The sequence below is a fragment of the Brassica napus genome, chromosome A8 (assembly GCF_020379485.1).
Source record: "Brassica napus cultivar Da-Ae chromosome A8, Da-Ae, whole genome shotgun sequence".
Taxonomy (NCBI): Eukaryota; Viridiplantae; Streptophyta; class Magnoliopsida; order Brassicales; family Brassicaceae; genus Brassica; species Brassica napus.
This window is the reverse complement of record NC_063441.1, coordinates 8,605,998-8,616,312: the sequence shown is the minus strand read 5'-3', so window position 1 is coordinate 8,616,312 and position 10,315 is coordinate 8,605,998. Positions and strand designations below refer to the sequence as shown.

The window sequence follows — 10,315 nt, the reverse complement described above, 5'->3', positions numbered from 1 at the left end:
AGAAATTACTTGTAATTAGAAGCGTTCAAACAAAATATAAATATATACTTTTGTTCGTACAGAGGTAGACGTAATATATGAAGATTTATGATAGGGTCTAACAATTAAAGTCCCAGAGACAATCTTCTTGAAGACAAGAAGTGAAAGGTCTATTAAGATCAAGATTACCCAGACAAGAAGTATCAGCCGAAACATAATCTCCCAGCACCTCGTCAGATGAAACAAGAGACATTACGTTTCCACAACCCAAACCATCAAAGTCCATCAAATCAGAGAAGAGATACTCAGACTGAATTTTATCAAAATCGATTTTAAGATCTCCCAACAACGAAGGAGAACCAGCTTGATGATCAATCACGTTTTCCTTCACAGTAAGAAGACTGGTACTACCAATACTACTCTGATTCTGAAATGTCAGAGCCTTTGGGAACCTAATCGCCTTTGGACGTATAACACATACTTTATTCATGTTGTTGTTGTTGGAATGTTTTCGACTTTTCTGTTGGTTGGTTTGAGATTTTGGAAGTCTTTTGCGGAGGTTTGAGTTCCAGTGGTTCTTTATTTCATTGTCTGTTCGCCCTGGAAGCCTCCCAGCTATCAACGACCATCTGCTTTACGCCGCTAACTTTTTTTTAGAAAGGAAGAGAATGTTATGTATTTTGGTGAAAGCAAACGTTAGTAACCTGTTTCCAAGGAGATTATGGAGGCGGATTATAAGTTCTTCTTCATCAGATGAGATGTTTCCGCGCTTTATGCCTGGTCTCAAGTAGTTCTTCCACCGAAGTCTGCAGCTTTTGCCACACCTCTTGAGACCTTTATATTTGCGGAAACAATGATTTTAAACATATTGATATAATCTTTCAATCATTAAAAAGAAAAATAAAAGATGCACGGATATGTACCAGCTTGGTTTGGGAGTGTGCTCCATTTTCCTTCGCCGTGGAACATGATATAGTCTTTAAGGATCTTGTCTTCTTGATCGGTCCAAGCTCCTCTGTTTAACTCCTCTTTCTTCACCTTACTACTTTCTCTCTTTCTCATCATCTCTCTTGTTGTTGTGTGGTTGGTAGACTTGTCTTTAGCGTTGTGTTAAGAATAGATTATGTTCTGTGTTAAACCAAGTATCTTTATAGGGAGTTGTTGCAATGTCCGTTACATCAGTCGCTTTCCAAAACCTCTGTCACACACACACACTTTTTAGTTTCAATGCTTTTCCCACTTCACACCATGATTTACTAGTCTAGTCTTACGTGCTAAGTCTCTAACTGTGTAGTTCCTAAACCGACCTTGATCATTATCGTATAACAAATTAGGCATGACTGTGAATGATTGGTGCAGTCTTAGTCGCATTCTAGCTTGTAAGCAACCATCTTCAGTCTTCACTGAAAAGTGGTAAGAGCATCCTCATTGCTAATTGTTAAAATTAAATACTCTCAAACAAAAATAATAAATTTTATTTTAACATAATATAACTAATACTATTTGAGGTCCAAAAATAACTAACTATTAAAAGAAAAATAAAATTATGAAAATAACTTTATATTTTCGTTTATGTCACAAAAATACCACTATAGTTTATAACAATCCCTAATAATCCATTTGAGGCATTTTCATCCTATCAATATATATATATATATATATTTATAAAAGGCAATAATCAAAAAGATATTCGTACAAGCTATTCTAAGATTACACTAATAAATTTTACTACATCTTTTTGTGTCAAATATATATACATAATTATATTTAATAGTATTATAGCTTTATATAAATCTAAATAACTAAATACTCTTGTAATGAATATTAAATAATTATTATACATTTCTATTACTTTATTTTTAATTATACACATAAAAGAAAATTTATAATATTATATATAAAAAATTATAGCATTATTAAATTATTAATTAAATAATAAATACACTTAAATAACTTAATCTATTCATTAATTTATAAATTATAAAATTAAATTAAAGTAACTTTACACACAAAATAAAAAAAATTAGAATTCATAATATTAAGTCAATGATAATCATTTTAATTTAAATTATTTAAAATATTATAAAAGTAAATATTAAATCATTGATAATAATTTAATTTAATATTTTTTAAAAATATATATATTCAATATTAAATAAATATATATGTCATACCAATATATATTTACTTGATAAAATTAGAATATTAAAGGATTTATTTACGCTTGATATTTGACCAATACGCGACATGTTAAAGGATGTATTACTCCGTCTCAAATTTAATAAAACTAAAACCAATGAAAGACACATAAAATGAGTTATTCTATTTTTATTATTATATAGTTATATTTATACAAAACTACAATCAACCATATAATATTAATTTAAGAAAATTTTAGTCGAACATATGTTATTCCGTAAAAAAAATATTGCAGCTCACCTCCATATCAAACTTATAATGATTACTTTATTTAATAGAATATATTTAAAATTATGATATTGCATTATAGTACTGATTAGTTAATAGCATAACTATAAATAATTATTTTTTTTTTACAATTTGTATATAAAATTACTCTTTCCAAATCTAAAATACGAATATGTAACAACTCAAATTAAGGCTTTTGTTTTATTTGCTAGATTTAAGTCTAAAATACTATTATAGACATGTAATAAAACTAAAAATAACATTTCTCATAAATTATGTTCATCTAATTTTTAAATATTTAAATTAATATAAATAGAATAGAGATTTTTTTTTAGATTCAAAACTTAGTTTTAAGAAATAATAAAAATAATAATGTACACAGACTTAAATAAAATATATAAAAATAAAATACATAAATTATGTATGCACTTATAATATCTATTAAATAAAATTTTGTAAGGAAAAATAATTGTGCAATTTAAAATCTTGAATCAAAATCGGCAGGTGTTATTGGTTTATATATTTTGATTGATTTAGAAATTCATATAATATTTATAAATCCAAGTAAAATATACAAATCCGGAGGTTTTCCCTCGGATTTGAGTCTTTGTATTTTTAACTAAAAAATTCAAACAAATCTATTCAAATCTATTATAAAATCAAATATATTAGTAAATCCGTACGATTGAATAACACTTGATTTGATATTGAATTTATGAATTATTAAACCAATAACACATGATTTTAATACAGATTTTAAAATCACAGAACCAATAAAACTAGATTTAGTTTGGATTTTCAAATCCATTAAAATACGACAACCAATAACCCCTACCAAGTTATCTAAATAAATTTTAAGTCCAAGAAGAAAGATAAGCGAAAAACGTATGTCCAAAGGAGTTTTGTTCAGTTTCTTGAAAATTTTCAAGTGAAAAACTCTTTCTTTCTTCTACTTTTACTTTTTATTTTACTATTTTATTGGAAAGATATTTATTGAGTTTCTACCGGTGGATATGTTCTAACACTTATGACAGTTCAGTAATTTCACAATTGGATCTATCTTAAAACTCTGATATGTTCCAAAGGAGAAATATTTTTGTCAAGTGGAGCTTAGGTTAAAGCTCGCGTGACATGACAAACTTCTTGGATGTCTTAGATTTTCACAAAAGTCTCTCTCTCGAGGTTTGAAAGTCTTTGGAAATGACTACCTGATAACTCAAATAGGGAATTGTTAAGTTGCATGTGCTTTTCATAGATTTCCAACTTAAAACTATGGATTGATTCTATCTTTTTATATATTAGTTAATTATTTATTCAATTACCGATGTGTGATTTTCATTCATTCATTAACATCTTTTTTCACGTTCAGACAGAAAATTTTGAGAATAATATCCATAGATTGGTGCAATATCAGGTGGCTTTGACTTTGATACCATTGTTAAATTATTGCTTATCATGAGATTCTAAATTAAAATTATTTGGCGATAAATGGATTGGTTCAAATTTGTTATATATTTTTGACGTGTTCTATGTTATATTTTCGACGTGGAATATTTTCCGTAACACCCTCACTCCAAATAAGCATATAAATGTAATCTATTCAAGACGAGCAAATAACATATATTATTCATACTCTAAAGCTAGATTGACGACAAAAAAGAAGAAGCTAGATTTGCCATTCTTCTTCATATTCAATTAGTTTTACCCGTTGAAGACTATTTGGTTCTAAAACATTAAGATAAATCCTAGTTGAAGTATATTTTCCATCGCCCATATCAGAGTTTTAAATTTAACAGGAGGGTGACCCGATCTTGTCCAAAAGAACCAAATAAATTACTGTCCTTCTTCCAGCTCTGTGACTACCTCCACGCTGAAAGTACTCTTAGCTCGTTCAAAATGCATCCATTGAGATCTTGGTTTCAGCGAAGCATTTCATTAGGTACAAGTAGTTCTCTTCAAGGTCCTCTCCTATTTCCACAGAACTTGCAAAACTTCTCATTCATAAATAGCGAGTTGAGTTGTAGTGTACCTATTAGTAATAAATTTTTATAGTTGAAAACTTCAGATGGGATAGCCGGATCACCAAGTTTGCAAGACTTGTTGACATTGGAGAAAGCATCCTAAATCAACTTCAGTGTCTTTAAATATATGGCTTAAAGCACAAATAGGAATTGGGTTTGAAATTACCCTTTTCTTTAGCTCAGAATGCTAAAATATTAACCATGATCTTTTGATAACCAAATTCTTGAAATTTTCAGGTTGTTTCTTACCTTGTTACTTGAAAGTTGAAATGCTTTGATTTTTTCAGTGCAGAATGCTAGAATATTGTAATTTATATATATATATATATATATATAAACTCTGTGAGTTATTGTAACGGTACAGAATCAAGGTGAAGGTGATGCTCGACACCCAAGGGAAAATTTGGACCGCCGTTGCCTGCAGTTGTGTTCATCTATGCTCCAAGCAAGATGTTAACCACACACCTGATCCGGGAAGCTCTTCTAAAGGCCACAGCTTACCCTGAAATCCCAGTGGCTTTAAGAATCATTTTTGCGTGTTTGGTGTACTACAGGGGATGGTTCTCTCATCTCTGTTGGGACAGTATTAGTGACGAATATTTTTTTCTCATATTATTCTAATATATTATAAGTTTTTATAGGTAAAATAATATATTATAAGTTCTGGAGATAAAAAATATATTCTTGAGACCAATGGGGAATTGTCAATATAAGATAGAAGAAGAATGCAAGAGTTTTTTTTTTTTTTTGAAAAAGAAGAATGCAAGAGTTCATTATTACATGAATTGACAAATTATTACCATACTATAATGACAGACAGATATCTCTCGTCCTTAGCCTCTCTTAACAGGATCAAAGTTGGAGACACCAACAACCACACCGATAATGACCGTGAGCACCACTCCTCCCGAGGCAATGCTAAGCAAGAAGTTCTTGAGAGAGGGAGAGATTCCTGAGCCTGCGGCTTCAGCCACCTCAGGGATCACCATTGAAACGGTGAGAGCTGCTGCTGCTAAGCCGCTCACAGCCTTCTCCATCTTCAGGTTAGATGCATTCACTTGAAACCTCCGTGAAGGCATGGCTAAGGAGGAGGATGACGCCTTAGATGGCTTCAAAGGCAATAGTGGCTTGCGTAAGGCTACAGTTTTTGTCGACGACGGCGATCGGTTTTGGGTGAGTGGCATGAACAATGACACGGCGGAGGTAGAAGCCATCTCTTTTTCTCTCCTCTTCTTTCTTTTCGAGTTTGTTTGGCAATGTGAGTTTGGTCTATGAGAAGAAACATAAGATATGGGGTCATATGAGGAGTGGGAGATATGTGTCTTACGTGGCAGTTTCTGAGCTTGGAAGTCTGATTCTTTAGATAAGGTTATCTTCATTTTAATTTGCTTTCGTTTCGATTCTTTTTTTTTTTGTCTACTATTATTTTATTGCCAACTGTTTTTTTTTTTGTAAAAAAATATTCTATTGAAATTGCATGAGAAATAAAATGTTTTACTGTATTAGCCCACAAGCCAAATGACCATACATATCTAGAAAATACAAACTTGAATCAGAATTAGTGAGAAGAAGATGTAGAATCAGGTTGAGAAGGTTGAAAACCACAATTGGAGAAGTGAGGAAGAGAACTTCGGTTTGTCAATCCTTAGGCTGGAAGCTCTGTTTTTTATAGTTTGCTTTATCTGTCTTACCAAACCATCAGAAGATGAGTATTGAGCGTTGTGTAGACGGTTGTTCCTCTATGTCCACAGTGTGTAAAGAGTCGCTTGCCAGCATAGAAGAAGCAGAGTCTTGTGCACCTTGTTTGTGGAGTGTTGTTGAAGCTGGTGTAAGATGGTTTGCCACTGCCTGGAAGAGTTGAAGCAGCACTTTAAAACAACGGTTTTCCAAATATCCCAAGTGAAGTTGCATTCAAAGAAGCAGTGGGCGATGGACTCATCCGAAACATTATTGTACAGACATCTAGGGTCTGTTTGCAGTCCCCAACTCAGTATCCTATCTCTGGTGGGGCACCTGTTTTTCACCATCAACCACACTAAGAACATATGCTTTGGGATACCTCCCGAGAACCATACCTCGCGATGCCATGAAACCGTAGGGGTAGAGGGGCGAAGCAGATCATAGATCTTACCCGTTTGGAACCTCGGCTGCTTTTGATCCCCAGGCCACCATTCAGGTTCATCACCGTAGTCAGTTAGGGACAAAGTAGTGAGATAAGAGATGACCTTTAGTTGTCTGTCTGAGCGTGCATTTGGAACGACCCATGCTCCATTCTCACATTGTTCAGCAATAGTAGCATTTTTGGTTACTGGAAGACGCATTGCACCGACGGTTTGAAGGTAGTCAGATAGCTTTCCATAGGGAGACCATTTGGTAGACCAAAAGTAAGTAGTTTCACTGTTTTGAACACGTTGCCTAATCCAAGGGTAGATGATTTCCCTAGCATCAAGTAGATTGTTCACTAGCCAGGAGTGTTTCTGACTTGTGTTGATCACCCAGAACATTTGAATATTCCCGTCAAGGATTTCAGCTCTAAACCATGATGACCATATTGATTGATTGGAGAAGAAAAGCAACCAAATCATTTTAAATGCACAAGCCGTGTTCCAAGCATCCAAGTTTCTCAGTAATAAGCTCCCTTTATCCTTAGCAAGACAATAGATTTCCCAAGCAACATTAGCAGAAGCATTGGCTGTAATATCTCCATTCCAGAGGAATTTTGAGCACAGGGAATCGATTTCTCGAATTACAGTCTTCGGGATGATGAAAGAGATGGTCCAGAAGTTTATGATACCATTTATGACAGAGGTCACCAATTGCAATCTTCCAGCATAGGTTAGCTTTTTTACCGTCCAAGAAGGCAGCTTAGCTTTAATTGACTGGATCAGGGGAGCACACTGAGCAAGAGAGATCTTTTTTGTGTGCAGAGGGACCCCTAAGTAACAAATAGGTAGCACTCCAGGAGAAAGGCCCGTATGCAATTTAATATCCTACACTTCTGCATCGGTCATCCCAGCAGCAAAGAAGGAAGTTTTTTGAATGCTGATTGCTAGTCCTGATCGTTCCTCAAAATTTTCCAAAACACTTAGAATGGCTAGGATATAGGAGAGGGAACAGCCAAAGAAGATCAGTAGATCATCTGCGAACGACAGATGGGTGAGCTTTGTTTTTCCACAGTGAGGGTGATACTGAAAAGAACCTGTTGCTGCTGCTTTTTCCAGGGTTAGAGATAGACAATTTATGACCAGAACAAAGAGGTAAGGGGAGATAGGATCACCCTGCCTCAGACCTATTTTTCCTTTAAAATATCCATACGTAGAACCATTGAAAGTCACAGAGAAGGAAGGCGTGCATACACAAGCCTCCAGCCATCGAATCAAGGTCTCAGGTATATTGTAGCTCCTCAAACAAGCAAATAAAACCTCCCATTGGACAGTATCAAAAGTTTTTGCAATGTCGACCTTAATGGTGATCCTTTTTTCCCCTCATTTCCTATGTTACCCTTGAACAATCTCCGATGCCAATAGAATGTTCTCAATCAACAACATACCTTGAACAAACACAGTCTGATTGGACAGGATGAACTACAGTAGTATGAGCTTTAATCTCTTTACCAGCAGTGTCGATATTGTCTTATAGGTTGTATTACAACAAGAGATTGGTCTGTAGTCCGCAACACATGAAACACTAGGTTTTTTAGGGACCAAAGTGAGAATAGTAGCATTGGTAGATCGAGGAAGAAAGTAGGAGGTGAAGAAATTTGAGATAGCCTGCAGAACCTCGCGCCCCACAATAGACCAGGCAGAACCTCGCTCTCCACAATATTGCCTGCTGTTTCTTATTGGTGATCACAAAAACAAAAAGTACACTTTACCACTTATTGCATTTTAAAACAAAAAAAAAACTAAAAGAAAACTGCCAGAAAATTAGTCTGTAATAGTTGTCAAAAAAAAATCTTTTATATATGGGAAATTAGGTGATATAATAACCAAACAAAAATCCATAATTCATTATATAACCAAAATCATTCCTTTTTTCCTCTTCTCTCTTCCTATCTCTCTCTACTCTCTTTCTACAAAACTAATTAAATTTTTTTTGGTTATATCACAAATAAGCCTTTAATATATCTCTTAATTTATATCATATGTTATCATTAAAATGATTTTTAGAATATTTAGAAAAATAAAAAAATCAATACGACTGAGTTTATTACAACTTTACAACTGAGTTACGAAGAAATTGTTGTTAATATGTTGTTAACTAACACGAATTTACGATTGTTCATTGTTAATTTGTGGTCAACCACATGTATTAAGAGATTCACGGTTTACGGTTTAGGGATTCAAGGTATGCTAGTGAATTCGTCGTAAACCTGAAAATTCAAGATCGTGTTCATTCGTCATAAAATATATTACCCGTGCATTTGTCGTAAATTGAAAAGTTGAAAACTCATTCATTTGTAGTCAAATATATGAATCATTAATTCATTGTAAATCGAAAACACGGTTCATACTACATTCGTTGTAAACAAAAAATGCGGTTCCTACTAAATTCATCGTAAATAAAAAATACGGTTCCTACTAAATTTATCATAAAATAAACATGGGACCTGGTGAGTTCGTCATTAATTTACATCGAGGGAACATTATTTCTTATATAAGCCCAACCCGTTTCTCCCAACTCTTCGGCCATTCTTAGCTTCCTAAGCTCTCTCCTTCCTGCGAAAAATTAAAGGTTAGTTTTTTATTAGTAAACTTTGGTTGTTGTTAGTTTTGTTAGATTAGTCGAATTAGCTTAGGTCCCAAGAATTAGATTAGGTTACGTACAAAATACATTACTTAACATAATTAGTTTATATATGATGACCAATTTAATTATTTATAACTATTTTTTTTTAGATGGCTCCTAGAGAGTGAGTAAGCAAGAAGAATTGTCCACATTATAGTGAGACCTTCGGTACCGGAGATATATTGGCTTATATTTCCTCCGCTTCTACTTCAGTTCCGGAGGCTCAGTCCCAGACAGCTCCACTACCACGAATCCTATATTGCTCCCGGAGATATATCGGGTTATAGTTCCTCCGCTTCTACTTCAGTTCTGAAAGCTCAGTCTCACACAGCTCCACCACCACCCCTGATTGTTCCCGGAGATATATCGGGGTATAGTTCCTCCGCTTCTACTTCAGTTGCGGAGACTCAGTCTCAGACAAGTCCACCACCACCACCACCCCTGATTGCTCCCTCAGCGCCTCTGGTTCCTCCCGCTGTGCCTCACATTGCTTCGGGTCTTCATCCAGATTTGATGGTGCCATCCAAAGCTCCGTACGCTCAATAAACCGTCGTGGACCTTCGCCCAACCGGGACGAGAAGATTTATGTGTATTGGATCCCGATCGACCGCCAAACACTCTGGTACGTTTTAATTTGTTTTAGATGAATAATTTTTTTTTTCAAGTTTTCTAGTACTTTTATGTTATTTTGCAGGTTTTGACTTGACGGTTAAGAGTCGAGAAGCATTTCAAATACAACTAAGAGATATTTCATCGAGCTACATTCCAGCTAGAATCTCATACCAGGACATATATCCACACTACAAGGTTTAAATGTTTTGCAGCAAAAACATTTTTAATATTTAATTTTAAATATATATTTTTCTAAATATACATAATTATTTTTTATTGTTTTGGCAGAAAGAATGGAATTGGTCTATCGGCATCAAAGAGCATGTGAAAAAGGCGTTTATCACCAAGGTGAAGATATGGTTAGCGATGTTTATTTTTTCTTTTTTTTGTTGAAATGTTAAATTTATTTATCAACAAAAAAAAAGTTTACAATACGGAAGTGTTTGAGAAATCAGGAAACAAAGTTGGCTAAGAAGAAAAACGTGAAA

The 10,315-nt window shown here is 33.9% G+C and overlaps 3 protein-coding genes across 3 annotated transcripts; all 3 read right to left on the bottom strand.

Annotated features, from left to right (window-relative positions):
* LOC106418890 (transcription factor TT2-like) lies at positions 1–1,102 on the bottom strand. Its single transcript, NM_001316181.1, is given in 3 exon segments — positions 1–608; positions 684–813; positions 903–1,102. Coding segments are annotated over 3 exon segments (783 nt in total). The 5' UTR covers positions 1,045–1,102; the 3' UTR covers positions 1–97.
* A 4,049-nt stretch (positions 1,103–5,151) lies between these two features.
* On the bottom strand, positions 5,152–7,400 carry LOC106418784. The gene has a single exon (XM_048738576.1). The coding sequence runs from the start codon at positions 7,010–7,012 to the stop codon at positions 6,167–6,169; it is 846 nt and encodes a 281-aa protein (XP_048594533.1). The 5' UTR covers positions 7,013–7,400; the 3' UTR covers positions 5,152–6,166.
* LOC106418953 lies at positions 5,261–5,641 on the bottom strand. Its single transcript, XM_013859687.3, has one exon. It carries the CDS (start codon positions 5,639–5,641, stop codon positions 5,261–5,263), a length of 381 nt encoding a protein of 126 aa, XP_013715141.2.
* Positions 7,401–10,315: the final 2,915 nt, after the last annotated feature.